The 18,548-nt window shown below is 49.1% G+C and overlaps 1 protein-coding gene across 1 annotated transcript in view; it reads right to left on the minus strand.

Annotated features, from left to right (window-relative positions):
- The window catches only part of CPAMD8 (C3 and PZP like alpha-2-macroglobulin domain containing 8), a 134,639-nt gene that overhangs the window by 50,716 nt on the left and 65,375 nt on the right, over positions 1-18,548 (minus strand). Inside the window, exons 19-22 of the mRNA XM_031004606.3 lie at positions 13,956-14,018; positions 8,068-8,299; positions 3,152-3,305; positions 1,736-1,866 (exon numbers count right to left, since the gene is read on the minus strand). Of these exons, the coding sequence (XP_030860466.2) occupies positions 1,736-1,866; positions 3,152-3,305; positions 8,068-8,299; positions 13,956-14,018 (580 nt within the window). The remainder of the gene's footprint in view (positions 1-1,735; positions 1,867-3,151; positions 3,306-8,067; positions 8,300-13,955; positions 14,019-18,548) is intronic.

Here is an 18,548-nt window from a genome sequence, read left to right on the forward strand (position 1 = left end):
GGTTCCATCCGAATCTGGGGCTCTCACTCCAGAGCCCACTCCCTGGCTGGCCAGCCCTCCTATCACTCCAGTGAGGCCCGAATTATTTCTGCCTCCTCTTTGCTCCTTGGAATTTCACTGAAGTGAAATTCACATGGAGATGATTGAACACTCTCAGCCTCCCAGCAGATATAGAGGATTGTAGTCCCCTTGCAGGCCAGCAGGGGAGCAAGGCAGAGCGGTGTCTGTACTCCCTGCACCTGCCAAGCCATCCCCACCCTGGTACAGCGCCCATGATGGGCTGTGCACAGGTGATGATTCCCCACCGGCCCATGCATTGTATTCAGCTTCTTGCTCCTAAGCCCAGCTCAGCTGGTGGCGCCCACAGTCCTCCGGTGGGAAGAGGTAGGAGGAGCATTTTGCTGCTTTATCAAGCCACACATCCTGGTGCCTCTTGTTTCATAAATTGCTTTTCTAATTGTAGCTTCATCTTTTGCATCAACATTTCAAGTCTTCTGATGCCTGTATCTTTCCCCAGAGCTGCCTCCAGGAAGCCGGACAAGTGGATACTGCAGGTGCAGAGACAGTTCTGCGGCATGGATGGGAGGAAAGGCTCCAGGGAAGGAGACCCTCAAGAGTCCCCCTGTGTGCATTGAGAAATCCCTTCTGTAAGGGGAGGAGGCAAGAACGCCAGGCCTCCAGGTTCTGCAGCTCGGAGGGGCTCGCTGCCTCTTTCTTGGGCCTTAGGCGGGCAGGCTGTGGCCCAGGGAGGATGCCCTGGCTGGGCAAAGGGTGACCGGGGGTCTCTGCATTTCCCCATCTGGACCATCCCACCCTGCTGGCTCACAGAGATCTCGGTCCCCACCTGACAGCACTCTTGTCCCCAAGGAATCCATCACATCACATCAACGACACTACAGCGGTGACCTGTCCACTGTCACCGCTCCGGAGTTCTGCCCAGTGGGCATAAGACTCCTGGTGCTGACAGAAGCCACTTGTGTTCAGGGCCAGCAGGATCCCAGCAGGAAGGGAGAGCAGCTGTTTGCAGCTGGGCCTCTGGGGAATGTGAGACCCTTGGGGCTGCTGTTAGGGGCTGCTGTTGGTGCAGCACCAAATGGAGCCTCAGTAGGGCTCTGATGTGTCCAAGCAGCCAAGAAAAGATGAGGCATGGTGGCTGCTGCACGCTCAGCCCTGAGACATCTGTGTGTCATCTCTGGCTTCCCACCCCATCTTATGAAGGTGAGCCCCTCGTCTCACGGAGCGGGGCTGGAAAGCCAGGATGCTTCCGGAGATCATGGGTAAGTGGCCAATCCTGGATTCATAGCTGGGGGTCTGCAAGATCCTGGCGCCTGCCTCTGCCCCCTGCAGCTCTGTGTCCTTCCTACACAGGCCATCCAATGACCATGCCCCAAATGCTGAGTCATGGTCCCCACAAATGCCTATGACAAGCACGAGATGAGGGGCATGGTCTTCCTAAATAGTTCACCCAGGGGTCAGAGGGCACTTGCTGCAGCCCCTGAAGAGTCCCAAGCTGCTTCACCAAAGCCCACTCTGCACTTTAGGGAGGGACTGGACCACCATGATCCTCTAACGAGGAAGTACCCGAAAGTCCAGGCACCCTGAGCTCTCAAGCACAACCCGTGAAGGCTGCCCAGGCCCTGGCTCAGCCTCAGACCACACACTCCAGCTGGCCCCAGCTTCATGGCTGAAGGAATGAGGCCCTGGCTAAGCACCAGAGATGAGGACATGGCCTTACCTCAACCACCACACTGCGCCTGACGTGATCCACCCTGATGGGGACCCTCCTGTCGGCGTGATTCTCCTCAGGGTGTTTGCTGGACCTCCCATCCCGGCAGCAATTTGTGTCTCCGTAAGCAAGGGCTTTGGCTGCAGAAATTTGATGTCTTGGTCTCAGAACAGGTCTCCACCCAAGATGGGGGCTGTCCCATCCCTATCCTTATCCCAGATGTGTGTGCATGCATGCATGTGTGTGTGAGTGCATGTGTGTGTGTATATGCAGATGTGTGCACGCATGCAAGTGTGTATGTCTGCACATGTATGCATGTGTTTGAACGTACAGGCTCATGTGTGCATATGCATGCACTTGTACATGTGTGTGTACGAGTTTGTGCATATGCATGTATGTGCATTTGTGTGTGTACAAATTTGTGTGTGCATATGCACGTATCTGTATATGTGTTTGTGTGTATATGCATGTGTGTGCATTTTTCCATGTTTGTGTGTACAAGTTTGTATGTGTATATGCATGTGTGCATGTGTGTGCATGTGTTTGTACAGGTTCGTGTGTGCAATGCATATCTGCACATGTAGGCATGTGTGTGTGTATGCATGTGTGCATGTGCAGGCATGTGTCTGTGGATTTGTGTGTGTGATGCATGTCTACACATGTGGGCATGTGTGTGTGGATTTGTGTGTGTGATGCATGTCTACACATGCCGGCATGTGCGTGTGTGGATTTGTTTGTATATGTATGCATGTCTACACATGGGGGTGTGTGTGTGGATTTGTGTGTGTGTATGCATGTCTACACATGTAGGCGTGTGTGTGGATTTGTGTGTGTATATGCATGTCTACACATGTGGGCATGTGTGTGTGGATTTGTGTGTGTGTGAATGCATGTCTACACATGTGGGCATGTGTGTGGATCTGTGTGTATATGCATGTCTACACATGTGGGCAAGTGTGTGTGGATCTGTGTGTGTGAATGCATGTCTACACATGTGGGCGTGTGTGTGGATTTGTGTGTGTGTATATGCATGTCTACACATGGGCGTGTGTGTGTGGATTCGTGGTGTGTATATGCATGTCTACCCATGTGGACGTGTGTGTGGATTTGTGTGTGTGCATGTCTACACATGTGGGCGTGTGTGTGGATTTGTGTGTGTATGCTTGTCTGCATGTGTGTGTGCTACACTGGGTTGGCACCTTAAGAGCCCAGCTCCTCCAACAAGTGAGACCCCAGGGCCTGCCTCCCCACTCCTCCTGGGCCCATTCCTTCTGTCCTGCTTGCCCCAGTTGCTGTCCCATTTTCCTTGGGACAGTCCTGACCTTACCTGCTGCCCCATCCACCCCTCATCCCCAACTGGGGTCAATGCCAGGACACTTTTGTGGCCTGGAGAGGGGGACACCCCAAGAACTGTGGGGTCCTCACCTGTGATGTTGTTGAGCCCCAGGTCGCTGAAGGACAGAACAACCCAGATGGGCTCAGCCTCCCCGGGGGCCACACACATCTTCTTGGTCAGATGGCGTTTGCCAGGATGCCCAACAAACTGGATGCCCTTGGGAACCGAGAGCTTCATGTACACCTGCAGAAGGTGGCATTGGCTCATGGCGCCTGGAATCCAGGCCCCCTCCCAGTGCCTGGAGGCCCAACACACATCCCACCACTCACTGCACACACCAGACTTGTCAGCCTCTCAAAGAGCCATGCTCCCCCCGGGAAGGTCCCCTTTCGATTTCTGATCAGAACAAACTACCCTCCGCTGTCTGGTGCCCCACTTGGCCTTCTCATGCCCATCTGTCTTGCTGTGAGTCCTCTCCTCCCCACAGCCCTCCGTATCCTCACAGGTCCAGATCTCCCACGGACTGAAGCTGCCAGTTCCAGCCAGGGCTGGCTCTCCTGCATGTCCATCCACTCCGGGACTCCAGATGGATGTAACCTCTCCCATAGCAGGTCCACAGAGTGCCTCTCCTGACCCTCTTTCCAACCGTGCAGCTCCATGATGTTGGAGTACAGCTCTGTGTGTGCACGTGTGTGTTTATTCATGTGCATGTGTGTGCTATGAATGCATGTGTCCCTGGGTGCACACTTGTGTGCATGGATGCAAGCACAGACTGCATACACATGTGCATGCATGCATGTACACACATGTGCATCTACCGGGTGAAGGCATGTGGATATGCATTCGTGTGTGTGTGTGTATGGGCATGCTAGTTTCTGCATGCATGTGTGTGCCTATATGGGTACAGAGGTGCTATGGATGCACACATGGGACTCCATGTGCATGTCTGTGCAAGTATGGCATGTGTATACATGTATCATGCATGTACATGTGCATATGTATACCATGACGACTTGTGTGGGTGCATCATGTGCATGCTCACACATACGGGTCTCTATGTGCATGTGTGTGCATTTTGCAGGGTGTGTGCATGTGCACTGTGGGTGCATATGCAAGCACGTTTGCAACCCCTCCATCTAAGAGGAAATCTTTGCTCCACATCCATTTGTCCAACCAGCATATATGGAGCACCTACTGGGTGCCCCGCTAGGAACTAAAGAAATGGCCGATCAAGACATGAGTGATTGCTGAGCCTCAGAATGTTGTCCTACCCAAGGACTGGCACAGAGGCTGCAGGTGTGATGTGGAGAGAAGCATGCGGGGAAAATGTGAAGTGGCACGCATGATAGAGTCCTGAATCCTGCCAAAGGAAAGGCCCAGCTAGATCTGAGAGCCAATGGCTGCTGCAGGGTGCACATCAGGAATCCCCACATCCCCCTCGAGGTAGCATTTTCCCAGGAAGAAAGAAAGAGGCTGGGTGCGGTGGCTCACACCTGTAATCCCAGCACTTTGGGAGGCTGAGGCAGGCAGATCACCTGAGGTCAGGAGTTTGACACCAGCTTGGCCAACATGAGGAAACCCCGTCTCTACTAAAGACTGGGCGTAGTGGTGGGCACCTGTAATCCCAGCTACTTAGGAGGCTGAGGCAGAGGAATCCTTGAACCTAGGAGGTGGAGGTTGCAGTAAGCCAAGATCACACCACTGCACTCCAGCCTGGGCAACAGAGCGAGACTCCATCAAAAGAAGAAGAAAAGGAAAGAAGGGGAAAGGAGGGGAAAAGAGGGGAAAGGAGGGGAAGGGAGGGGAAGAGAGGGGAAGGGAAGGGAAGGGAAAGGAAGGGAGCGGAAGGGAAGAGAAGGGAAGGGAGGGGAAGGGAAGGGAAGGGAGGGAAAGGAAAGGGAAGGGAAGGGAAGGGAAAGGAAGGGAACTGGAGGGGAGAGGAGCAGAGGGGGGAGGGGAGGGGGAGGGGAAGGGAAGGGAGAAAGAAAAGAAAGAGAGAAAAGAAAAGAAAGAAAGAAAAGAAAGAAAGAAAGAAAGAAGGAAGGAAGGAAGGAAGGAAGGAAGGAAGGATGGGAGGGAGGGAGGGAGGGAGGAAGGAAGGGAGGAAGGAAGGAGAAAGAAAGAAACTCAACAGTGTCAATGAGCCATTTTCCAGGTCCTGAGTGAAATGACCAGCGCTCCTCACTGGAGGGCCTGAATGGGTCTGTTTTCTCTGTCTTGGGGATGGTCATACAAGCAGGGGTGGTCCTTAAGCACATACGCTGCCCAGCAGGACTTCCTTCTTCCTACTGGAAAAGCTAGACACCAGCATGCGCTCCGAGCCAAGCCGGACACCTGGGGATTCTGCTCACAGGTTTCAGAGGAAAACCTCCCTTTAGGGGCCACCCTACAGGTCGGGGCATAGTCTGTGTGTATGCTTTCTTTTGGAAACCGAGATCCTATTCCTCCCAACCATAATCCATATAAAAAGAACGGTAAAGGATGGATTGTGAAGGTTGGGACTGAAGCTAGGATTCTGGGCACCACTACCTGGCCATTCTGAGTCTAACATCTCCCATTTACCCCTCACCGAAGCCACCCTGTGACCGCTGCCTTGGTTGCTTCCTGCCTCCTTGCCTCTTGCCCAGACAATGGCAGGAGCCTCTGACCTCCTCGTCCTCTTGCTCCTCACCTGCTTTTCCATCTTCCCTGACCAGACCCCAAAGCCAAGCCAAACTGTGTCTGAGGCAGGACCCAGGAAAGGTCAAGCTCCCTCCTGCTTCTGTTGCTTGTACATGCTGTTCCCTCTTTGCATATGCCCTTCCTGCCCCGATGCCTGACTCAAACATCACCTGCAGACTCTCAGGTTCAGGGGGACTTCCCCTTTTCTGGGCTGTCCCGGCACCCGTAGACATTGATTCTAACACACAGCTCCGCCACTCACTCCCTGGAGGCCCCTGAACCCATGACAATGCTTCTTTGAGCTTCCTAATGGTGAATGAGTCCATCACAGACCCTTCTTCCTTGGCCCACACAGTAGCTTGATAAGATGATGAAGGTGGCCGGGCGTGGTGGCTCATGCCTGTAATCCCAGCATTTTGGGAGGCCACGGCAGGCAGATGGCTTAAGGTCAGGAGTTCGAGACCAGCCTGGCCAACATAGTGAAACTCCGTCTCTACTAAAAATACAAAAATTAGCTAGGCGTGGTGGCAGGCGCCTGTAATCCCAGCTACTCAGGAGGCTGAGGCAGGAGAATCGCTTGAACCCGGGAGGCGGAGGTTGCAGTGAGCCAAGATCACGCCACTGCACTCCAGCTTGGGTGACAGAGCGAGATCCTGTCTCCAAAAAATAAATAAATAAATAAATACATAAAAAATAAGGCAGGTAAAATTGTCAGCCCAGCACCAGCTGCAGAAGTACATGCCGCACCAAAACTGAGTGAGTGGGATCTAAACACAAACCACTTCGCTCCAAGGTTGAGCTTGGATCTCACATCCTGGGTGACGGGGTCTTCTGATACTGGCACAAGCCACCAGAAGCCAAGAGAGAGGGAGAGAGGGACTGAGTGCAGTGGCTCATGCCTGTAATCCCAGCACTCTGGCAGGCCAAGGTGGGAGGGTCACTTGAGGCCAGGAGTTCGAGACCAGCCTGAGCAATATATGGAGATGCCATCTCTACGAAAATAAAGTAAAATAATTAGCCGGGCATGGTGGTGCACACCTGTAGTCCCAGCTACTTGAGAGGCTGAGGAGGGGGCATTGCTTGAGCCCAGGAGGTCGAGGCTGCAGTGAGCTGTGATTGTACCAGTGCACTCCAGCCTGGGTGATAGAGTAAGACCCTGTCTCAAAAAAAAAAAAAAAAAAAAAGAGAGAGAGAGAGAGAGAGAAAGAAAGATATAGACAGATTCTCCCTCAGGGCCTCCAAAAGGGACCAGCCCAGATGACACCTTGCCTTCACACTTCTTCTCGTGAACTGTGGGACAATACATTTCCGTTGTTTTAAGCCACCTGGTTTGGGCTACCTTACTAGCCCAAGGAGACTAAGACAGCAGCCTTTCCTGCCGCCTCCAAGAGAGAGCTTTGGCCTTCACTCCACACCTCTGGCAGACACCGGAACCCCAATAATATCATCGAAAAACAGCCCCGCTTAATGTTCTCAGTGTCTACTGAGACTAATTCATTTAACCTTTAACCCCCAGTGAGGCTCCGACACACCAACAGATTGAATAACGTGCCCAAGATCGGCAGCTCTATGAGTATAAACCGGGATCCCAACCACCCTCTCTGTTCACCACCAGGATTTCCTGGTACTTTGCGGGGCATCTGTGAATTAAGACCCACAGGCCAAACCGGATCCACCACCTGTCTCTGTGGGGCCCACAAGCTAAAGATGGTTTTCATCTTTTTCAAATGGTTAGGAGGAAAAAAAATTAAAAGAAGAATGATTATTTTGTGACAGGTGAAAATTCTATGGAGTTCGGATTTCAGTGTCTAGAAATCAAGTTGTATTGCAACACAGCCATATCTATTCAGGTAAGAGATCATCTAGGTTGCTTTTATGCTATAAGGGCTGAGTTGAGTCGCTGCCACAGGGATTGTGCGGCCAGCAAAGACGGAAATATTCCCTGTCTGGCCCTTTACAGAGAAAGCTCCATGCTGTCACATGTGATACTAGTCCAGGCACGCCCTTGCTAGGCCAGGGAGTCAGGGACGACGGCTCCATTTACACCAAGTCCCTTTCACTCACACACATGCGTCCCCACCTCCTCCTCACCTGGCTTTGACGGCTGGTGAATCAGAGGCTGATCTCATCCCACTCCTGCCTCCCTGACAGCACAGATGACGCATCCTCCCCAAAGCCCCCCAGGCTGAGCCCACCCATCCCTGCCTCCCCAACATCATAGAGGCTCTCGCCCTCCTAAATCCCGCAAGCTGACACTGTCCCACCCCTGCCTACCTTATAGCACCAATGCAGTCCCAACTCCCCACTGAATGGAGGAAGGCTATGTATTTGGGGGGCTGAGTACCTCGGCGCAGGTGCCCATGTAGTTGTAGACACTGAGCGGGATCTTGACCTGCTCCCCACGGATGATGAGAGCGGGGAGCGTGAAGTCCACAAAGAAGGGCTTGAAGGTCTTCAGCAGGGAGGGCTCGGCGATGCCTAAGCCCTGAGAGGTGGACAGGGCCACGGCCTCACCCACCCAGCTGGTGATGGAGTCCGGGACCTTCACACTGAGTGTCCCCTCACCAGATGGGTCACTGCGGAGAGACAGACAGCCATGATGGGGGGCCCTTCTCCAGGGCCATGCCTCGGAGGGGGGCCAGTGGGCATGGATGACCCAGGCTGCATGGCTCAGAGAGGCACCCTAGGAGCTTAGAAACAAGCATTGAAGGCATCACAAAAGCGGCAACAGGAAAAAAACTGTCCCTCAGCCCTGACTCTAATAGAAAACATGGGCTGGGTGCAATGGCTCATGCCTGTAATCCCAGCACTCTGAGAAGCCGAGGTGGGAGACTGCCTCAGCCCAGGAGTTCCGGACCACCCTAGGCAAGATGATGAGACCATGTTGCTACAAAAAATTTAAAAATTAGGTGGGTATAGTGACACATGCCTGTAGGCCCAGCCACTCAGGAGGCTGAAGTGGGGAATTCACTTGAGCCCAGGTGGTCGAGGGTGCAGTGAGTTGTGATCCCGCCACTGCAGTCCAGCCTCAGCAACAGAGTGAGATCCCTGTCACACACACACACACATATTATTGAAAGAAACTAAAAAAGACAAAAAAAGACATAAACAAATGAAAACATTTCCCATGTTCATGGATCAGAAAGACTTGCTAAAATGTCAAAACTACCCAAAGTGATCTATAGATTCAATGGAACCCCTATCATAAACCCCAATGACTTTTTATTTTATTTTATTTTGCAGAAATAGAAAACTCCACCTTGAGATTTTACATGGATCTCAAGGGATCCTGGTGGCCAAACAAAGAAACCAGAAGAATAAAGCTGGAGAGCTCACACTTCAAAACTTGCCACAAAGCTACCATATTCAAATCAATGTGTTACTGGCATAAAGACAGACATACAGACCAATGGAATCAAATAGAGAGCCCAGGAATAAACCTTGACGACATAGACAAATGATTTTCGACAAGGGCATCAAAATACTTTAGGGAAAAGACAATCTTTTTAATAAATACTGCTAGAAAAAGCAAACATCCATACGCAAAAGAATGAATTTGGACCTTACCTAACACCATATACAAAAGTTAACTCAAAATGAATCCATGACCTGAAAGTAAAAACTAAAACTATAAAACTCTTAGAAGAAAACAGGGCAAAAGCTTCATGACATTGGGTTTGACAATGATTTCATGGATATGAAAACAAAGGTACAAGCAAAAAAAAAAAAAAAGAGTAGACAAGTTGGACTTCATGAAAACTGCAAAATTTTGAGCATCAAAAGACACTATTCAAGGGCTGGCATGGTAGCTTACCCCTGTAATCCCAGCACTTTGGGAGGCCGAGGAAGGAGGATCACTTGAGCCCAGGAGTTTGAGACCAGCCTGCGCAACACAGCAAGACCCTATCTTTACAAAAAATTAAAAAATTTAGCCAGGAGTGGTGGTGTGTACCTGTAGATCCAGCTACTTGGGAGGCTGAGGTTGGGGGATCACTTGAACACCCGGGTGACAGAGTGAGACCCTGTCTCAAAAAAAAAAAAAAAGGCACTATCAACAGAGTAAAAAGTCAACCCAGTGGGAGAAAATATTTGCAAGTCATATATCTGATAAGGAAATAATATCCAGAATATATAGAGAACTCCTGAAACTCAATAACAAAAACAGCAACATGATTCAAAAATGGGCAAATTACTTGAATAGACATTTCTCCAAAGAAGATAGACAAATGACTGATAAATACATGAAAGATGCTCAACATCACTAATCATTAGGGAAATGCAAATAAAAACCACAATGAGATGCCACTTCATGTACTTAATTAAGATATTAAAAAAGAAAAGGCAAGAAAAAAGGCTGGGCATGGTGGCTCACGCCTATAATCCCAGCACTTTGGGAGGCCAAGGTGGGTGGATCACTTGAGGTCAGGAGTCTGGCCATTGTGAATAACGCTGTGAACATGGGTATACAAATATCCCTTTGAGACCCTGCTTCCCATTCTTTTCGGTATATACCCAGAAGTAGTGGGTGAAACCCCGTCTCTACTAAAAATACAAAAATTAGCCAGGTGTGGTGGTGCGTGTCTGTAGTTCCAGCTATTTGGGAGGCTGAGGCAGGAGAATTGTGTGAACCTGGGAGGCGGAGGGTGCAGTGAGCTGAGATTGCACCACTGCACTCCTGCCTGGGTGACAGAGCGAGACTCTATCTCAAAAAAAAAAAAGAAAAGAAAGAAAAAGAGAACAGCAAGTGTTTCTGAGGATGTGGTAAGATTGGAACCCTGGTACACTGTTAGTAGAAATGTAAAACGCTGCAGCTGCTGTGGAAATTAGTCTGGAGGTTCCTTAAAAAATTAAACATAAAATTACCACATGATTCAGCAATTCTACTTCTGGGTATACACCCAAAAGAATGGGAAGCAGGGTCTCAAAGGGATATTTGTATACCCCTGTTCACAGCATTATTCACAATAGCCAAAAGGTGGAAGCAACTCAAGGGTCCATCGACAGAAAATAAATGGATAAACAAAATGAGGGAATCCATGCAATGGGATATTATTCAACCTTAAAAGGGAAGGAGGCCGGGTACAGTGGCTCACGCCTGTAATCCCAACACTTTGGGTGGCTGAGGGGGGTGGATCACGAGGTCAGGAAATCGAGATCATCCTGGTCAACATGGTGAAACCCCATCTCTACTAAAATACAAAAAATTAGCTAGGCATTGGCTGGGCACGGTGGCTCATGCCTGCAATCCCAGCACTTTGGGAGGCCGAGGCGGGCGGATCATGAGGTCAGGAGATCGAGACCATCCTGGCTAACACGGTGAAACCCCGTCTCTACTAAAAATACAAAAAATTAGCAGGGCGTGGTGGTGGGCGGTTGTACTCCCAGCTACTCAGGAGGCTGAGGCAGGAGAATGGCATGAACCCAGGAGGCAGAGCTTGCAGTGAGCTGAGATCGCACCACCGCACTCCAGCCTGGGCAACAGAGCAAGATGCCGTCTCACACACACACACATAAAAATAGCTGGGCATGGTGGCACGTGCCTATAGTCCCAGCTATTTGGAAGGCTAAGGCAGAGGAATCACTTGAACCCTGGAGGCAGAGGTTGCAGTGAGCCGAGATTGTGCCACTGCACTCCAGCCTGGTGACAGAGCGAGACTCCATCTCAAGAAAAAAAAAAAAAAAAAGGGAAGGAAATTCTGACATGGATTCTCCAACAAAGATGAACCTTGGGGACATGCTCATTGAAATAAGCCAGTCACAAAATGACAAATACTACATGATTCCACTTACAGGAGGTCCCTAGAATAGTCAAACTCAGAGACAGAAAGGGTTGTTGCCAAGGGCTGGGGGAAGGGAAGAGAGGGGATTGAGTGTTTAATGGGACAGAGTGTCAGTTTTGTAAGGTGAAAGGAGTCACAGAAATGGGTGATGGTGATGTTGGCACAATAACGTGAGTGTCCTTAATACCACTGAGCTATACACTTAAAAATGGTTAAGATCGTAAATTTTACGTTGAGTATTTCACCATAGTTTTTTAAACCAATTCATTTTTGAATCATTTTCCCTTTTTGAGACAGGGTCTCACTCTGTAGCCCAGGCTGGAGTGCAGTGGTGCGATTTCGTGTCACTGCAGCCTCAACCTCCTGGGCTCAAGCGATCCTCCCACTTCAGCTTCCCAAGTAGCTGGGACCACAAGCATGTGCCACCACACCTGGCTAATTTAAAAATTTTTTTTAGAGATGGGGCCTCGCTATGTTGCCCAGGCTGGTCTTGAACTCCTGGGCTCAAGCAATCCTCCTGCCTCAGCCTCTCAAAGTGCTGGGATTACGGGCATAAGCCACCACACCCCGCCTTTAAACGGGTGTGGTTTAAAAGAGAGTTGACCAGTCCTCTTTTGGGTCCAGCAGGAACCTCCTTCCTGGTCTCAGATCTGTCCCCTCTGATTCATCCTTGCTCCAGCCAACAAGAGAGGAGAGAGAACATCCCAAATCCTAAATCCCAAATCCCTGGCTCTCCACACCTGCACCCCCAACCCCACCCCCACAGCCCACATGGTCTCATACTCCCTGCATCCTCCTCAGCTCCTTCCATCTCATTTCAACCATGTGGAAATCCACCAGCCTCTCCTACTTTGCAGCACTAGCTCATGCTGGTCCTTCCTGGACACCCTTCCCTTTCTTGCTTATTCATATGGTGGGACTCAGCTTGGGCCCTACATTGAGGACCCTCTCTGGCTCTTCCAAAGGATTCCACCATCTTTCTCTGCCTCCCAAGCTCCATGCCCAGCCTTCCAGGAGAAGACTAACCCCACTGCACCATGATGGCTCTTTAGGCACCTGTCTACTCTAGCTACAATGAAAATGTTATGAGTGCTGGGACTCTGTCTACCTTATTCAAGGGACCATCCTTAACATCAAAAACATCCGGGCCAGGAGCAGTAGCTCACACCTGTAATTCTAGCACGTTGAGAGGCCAAGACAGGAAGATCACTTGAGGCCAGGAGTTTCAGACCAGCCTGGGCAACATACAGAGACCCCATCTCTATGAAATTTTTTTTTTTTTTTTGAGACGGAGTCTCGCTCTGTCGCCCAGGCTGGAGAGCAGTGGCGCCATCTTGGCTCACTGCAACCTCCGTCTCCCAGGTTCATGCCACTCTCTTACCTCAGCCTCCCGAGTAGCTAGGACTACAGGCGCCCACCACCATGCCCAGCTATTTTTTGCGTTTTTAGTAGAGACAGGGTTTCACCACGTTAGAGAGGGTGGTCTCGATCTCCTGATCTCATGATCCACCTGCCTCAGCCTCCCAAAGTTCTGGGATTACAGGCACGAGCCACCGTGCCCAGCCCTAATAAAAGTTAATTGAAAAATTTTTTTAACAATAAAAAAAGCTCACCAGACATCCAGAAAGTAGATACATTTGAATGATGATGGACAGATAGCCTGTCTTACAGCTGGGCCCCCAGAGCAAAACACAGTGACCTGGATGTGTTCTGATCAGCAGTCAAACCTTCCCACGATGAGGACATACACATCCCCCAAAGCAGTCTGAGGGGTCCCCAGCTGCGTGCCTGGCTCTGCCAAGCACTTGCCACAGCACCTTGTGCCTGGAAGAAGGGCACGGCTCCAGCAGTCAGCCCACCTGCTGGCCCAGGCTGGACCAAGAGTCAGTTTTCATGCCAAACTAGTTTGCCGGGGCACATCAGTGCCACTTTTTACTAGTGTCATTGGTGCTCTAACACTGAGCATTGCAAGAAAAAAAGTCAATTGCATCCAGCAGAAAAGGGGTGCCTGCACTCCTGCTTCAAAGAGAACTAAACGGGGAAAAATGCAGAAAGGAAACGTGTTGAGAAAGGCATCCTGTTTTTTGGGCAAGAGCTGTAGTCCCCTGAGGAGCAAGGAGTGGGGGTAGGTGGAGTCAAGTTCATGTTCCAGGGAACTGTAATCATTTTAATGAGCTCGTTATACAAACAGAGCAGATAGAGTAACCCCAAGAGGGAGTTATAAGAGGCACAAAGCCCTTGCATTTCATATTTCACAGGCAAACATCCAAATGTGCAGCGGGACTCAAGGCTGGCTTCATGGCTTGAAGTTTTATGTGTTAGAAAAAGATGCACAGTGTCTTGCTCAGATGTTGGTATCAGGCCTGCCCGTCTCACCGGGGACTCTCTGGACCCGCATGAGTGCCTTTCAGTCAACTGGCAAAGTCAGCACAGAAAAGAAATCTTAATGTACCTGATGTTGAGACAATGCCAAATCCATGTTTCGGGGAAGAAAGTCCTTTTTCTCTTCTCCGTTCTATGAAAAGAAAAAAAGAAATGATTAAGGTTTCATGAACATAACAAATCTTATGTGAACCTAGCAGCTTCGCATTCTATTTGATCAGATATAACGCGTTAATTTCTTTTACCTGGAAGGGTTAACATTGTACTTCACTGGGATATAACATGTTAATTCTCTTACCTGGCAGGGTTAACAGTCTACTTGATTAGGACATAACTTGCTTTTTAAAAACTTTATTTTAGGTTCAGAAGTACATGTGCAGGTCTGTTACATAGGTAAACGTGTGTCATGGGGGTTTGTTGTACAGATTATTTCATCACCCAGATACTAAGCCTATGCCCAATAGTTATTATTTCTGATCCTCTCTGTGTTCCCATCCCCCACCCTCAAGTAGACCTGTGTCTGTTCCCCCTTTTGTGTCCATGTGTTCTCATCATTTAGCTTCCACTTATAAGTGAGAACATGCAGTATTTGGTTTTCTGTTCCTGCATTAGTTTGCTAAGGATAATGGCCTCCAGCTCCATCCATGTTTCCACAAAAGACATGATTTTGTTCTTTTTTATGGCTGCATAGTATTCCATGGTATTTCTGTACCACATTTTATTTATGCAATCTGTCATTGATGAGCATTTAGGTTGATTCCAGGTCTTTGCTATTGTAAATAGTGCTGCAGTGAACATTTGTGTGCATGGGTCTTTATGGTAGAATGATTTATATTCCTTTGAGTATATACTCAGTAATGGGATTGCTGGGTCAAATGGTAGTACTGTTTTTAGTTCTTTGAGGAATCACCACACTGCTTTCCACAATGGTTGAACTAATTTACACTCCCATCAACTGTGCATAGCATCCCCTTTTCTCCACTACCTCACCAACATCTGTTATTTTTTTTTTTTTTTTTTTTTTTGAGATGGAGTTTCCTTCTTGTTGCCCAGGCTGGAGTGCAATGGCACGATCTCAGCTCACTGCAACATCTGCCTCCCAGGTTCAAACGAGTCTCCAGCCTCAGCCTCCCGAGTAGCTAGGATTACAGGCGCCTGCCACTACACCCAGCTAATTTTGTATTTTTAGTAGAGACGGAGTTTCACCATGTTGGTCAGGCTGGTCTCAAAATCCTGACCTCAGGTGATCCACCTGCCTCGGTCTCCCAAAGTTCTGGAATTACAGGCATGAGCCACCACACCCAGCTTATTTGTTGACTCTTTAATAATGGCCATTCTGACTGGCATGAGATGGCATCTCATTGTGGTTTTGATTTGCATTTCCGTTTTTTTTTTTTGTTTTTTTTTTGAGATGGAGTCTTGCTCTGTCACCCAGGCTGGAGTGCAGTGGTGCAATCTCTGCTCACTGCAACCTCCGCCTCCCAGGTTCAAGTGATTCTCATGCCTCAGCCTCCTGAATTACACCTGGAATTGCAGGTGTGCCACCACGCCCGGCTAATTTTTGTATTTTTAGTAGAGATGGGGTTTTGTCATGTTGACCACACTGGTCTCAAACTCCCGACATCAAGTGATCCACCCGCCTCGGCCTCCCAAAGTGCTGGGATTATAGGCGTAGGCCACCATGCCTGGCCTGATTTGCATTTCTCTAGTTCAGTGACATTGAGGTTTTTTTCATATGCTTGTTGGCTGCATGTATATTTTCTTTTTTTTTTTCGAGATGGAGTCTCTCTCTGTTGCCCAGACTGGAGTGCAATGGCACAATCTCGGTTCACCGCAGTCTCCGCCTCCCAGGTTCAAGCAATTCTCCTGCCTCAGCCTCCTGAGTAGCTAGGATTACAGGCGTCCACCACCATGTCCGGCTAATTTTTGTATTTTTAGTAGAGATGGGGTTTCACCATATTGGCCAGGCTGGTCTCGAACTCCTGACCTTGTGATCCACCCACCTCAGCCTCTCAAAGTGCTGGTATTACAGGCATAAGCCACCATGCCCGGCCTGCATGTATATCTTCTTTGAAAAGTGTCTGTTCAAGGATGTAACTTGTTAATTCTTTTACCTGGCAGAGTTAACATTCTACTTAAGAATAGTAGAAGCAAGGTATCAAAAGCTTGGCAGAGTCCATCTTTAAATAGTCGTGCCTCCTCTCCTGGATGCAGAAGGGATAAAGGCCTGCAGGGGCCACCTCATATCCCTCCCTTTGCTAATTTCCCTCCCTGGGTTTTACCACATTCATCTTCATCATCACACTGAACTCTCCACCTCCAGCTCACCCATCCTCTGTTTCCTAAGGAGTGCCTTCATGCATTCTTGTTTGAGCCTCAGAAGCCTCACAGTTCACCCTCCTCAAAGGCTGCTCCTTCTCCTTTCTCAAAAAAAAAAAAAAGGCTTTCTCAAAATTTGGCAAAAATAAAAATGCTCCTATCCTTTCAACCATCAACACCTCTCCTAGGAGCAGACCCTGGAAACACCCGCAGACATGTGTGCAAACACAGAGAGATGGAGTGGTTCATCGTGGCACTATGAAAATTAGCAAGTAGCCCAAATCTCCATCATTAGGAGGACTGGCAAATCAAATGATAGTATATTCATTGGTGGACTATTATATATTTGTAAAAAAAAAGAGTGAGGTAAACATGCATTTACTGATATGGAATGATTTCCAAGACTTGTTGTTAACTTTCGAAAGAAATGTACAAAATGACATTATGGTATTCTTCTATTCTTTTTTTTTTTAATCCTACATATGCGCAGAAGAATATCTAAGAAATTATTCAGACTGGGCACAGTGGCTCACACCTGTAATCCCAGCACTTCGGGAGACTGAGGTGGGTGGATCACTGGAGGTCAGGAGTTCGAGACCAGCCTGGCCAACATGGTGAAACCCCCTCTCTACTAAAAATACAAAACTTAACCAGGTTTGGTGGTGCAGGCCTGTAATCCCAGCTACTCAGGAGGCTGAGACAGGAGTATCACTTGAACATGGAAGGCAGTGAGCTGAGATCCCATCACCGCACTCCAGCATGGGCAACAGAGTGAGACTCCTCCTCAAAAAAAAAATTATTCAGCATTCTCTTCTGAAGAAGGGAATGGAGGGTCTGAGGGTGGGAAGGAGACTTAAATTTCATTATATATCCTCTTCTACTGCTTGAAAAAAATGTTAACCACATTTACATGGTTAAAAAAATATGTTGGGGCCGTTCCAAGATGGCCAAATAGGAACAGCTCCAGTCTGTAACTCCCAGTGTGATTGACACAGAAGACGGGTGATTTCTGCATTTCCAACTGAGGTACCTGGTTCATCTCGTTGGGACTGGTTGGACAGTGGGTACAGCCCATGAAGGATGAGCTGAAGTAGGGCGGGGTGTCACCTTACCTGGGAAGCACAAGCGGTCAGGGGATTTCCCTTTCCTAGCCAACAGAAGCCGGGATAGACTGTACCTGGAAAAACAGGACACTCTCGCCCAAATACTGAGCTTTTCCCATGGTCTTAGGAACCAGCAGACCAGGAGATTCTCTCCCATGCCCGGCTGGGCGGGTCCCATGCCCATAGAGCCTTGCTCACTGCTAGCGCAGCAGTCTGAGGTCAAACTGCGAGGTGGCAGCCTGGTTGGGGGAGGGGCGTCCACCATTGCTGAGGCTGGAGTAAGTAAACAAAGTGGCTGGGAAGTTTAAACTGGGCGGAGCCCACTGCAGCTCAGCAAGGCCTACTGCCTCTATAGACTCCACCTGTGTGAGCAGGGCATGGCTGAACAAAAGGCAGCAGACAGTTTCTGCAGACTTAAACATCCCTGTCTGACAGCTCTGAAGAGAGAAGTCGTTCTCCCAGCATGGCGTTTGAGCTCTGAGAACGGACAGACTGCCTCCTCAAGTGGGTCCCTGACCCCCATGTAGCCTAACTGGGAGACACCTCCCAGTAGGGGCCGACAAACACCTCATATAGGCGGGTGCCCCTCTGGGACGAAGCTTCCAGAGGAAGGATCAGGCAGCAATATTTGCTGTTCTGCAATATTTGCTGTTCTGCAGCCTCCACTGGTGATACGCAGGCAGACAGGGTCTAGAGTGGACCTCCACCAAACTCCAACAGACCTGCAGCTGAGAGACCTGACGTTAGAAGGAAAACTAACAAACAGAAAGGAATAGCATCAACATCAACAAAAAGGACATCTACACCAAAGCCCCATCTGTAGGTTACCAGCATCAAAGACCAAAGGTAGATAAAACCACAAAGATGGGGAGATACCAGAGCAGAAAAGCTGATAATTCTAAAAACCTGAGCGCCTCTTCTCCTCCAAAGGATAGTAGCTCCTTGCCAGCAATGGAACAAAGCTGGACGGAGAATGACTTTGACAAATTGACAGAAGTAGGCTTCAGAAGGTTGGTAATAACAAACTTCTCTGAGCTAAAGGAGCACGTTCAAACCCATCGCAAGCAAGCTAAAAACCTTGAATAAAGGTTAGACAAATGGCTAACTAGAATAAACAGCATAGAGAAGACCTTAAATGACCTGATGGAGCTGAAAACCATGGCACGAGAACTTTGTGACGCAGGCACAAGTTTCAATAGCCGATTTGATCAAGTGGAAGAAAGGGTATCAGTGATTGAAGA

Source organism: Gorilla gorilla, chromosome 20 (genome assembly GCF_029281585.2).
Source record: "Gorilla gorilla gorilla isolate KB3781 chromosome 20, NHGRI_mGorGor1-v2.1_pri, whole genome shotgun sequence".
Taxonomy (NCBI): Eukaryota; Metazoa; Chordata; class Mammalia; order Primates; family Hominidae; genus Gorilla; species Gorilla gorilla.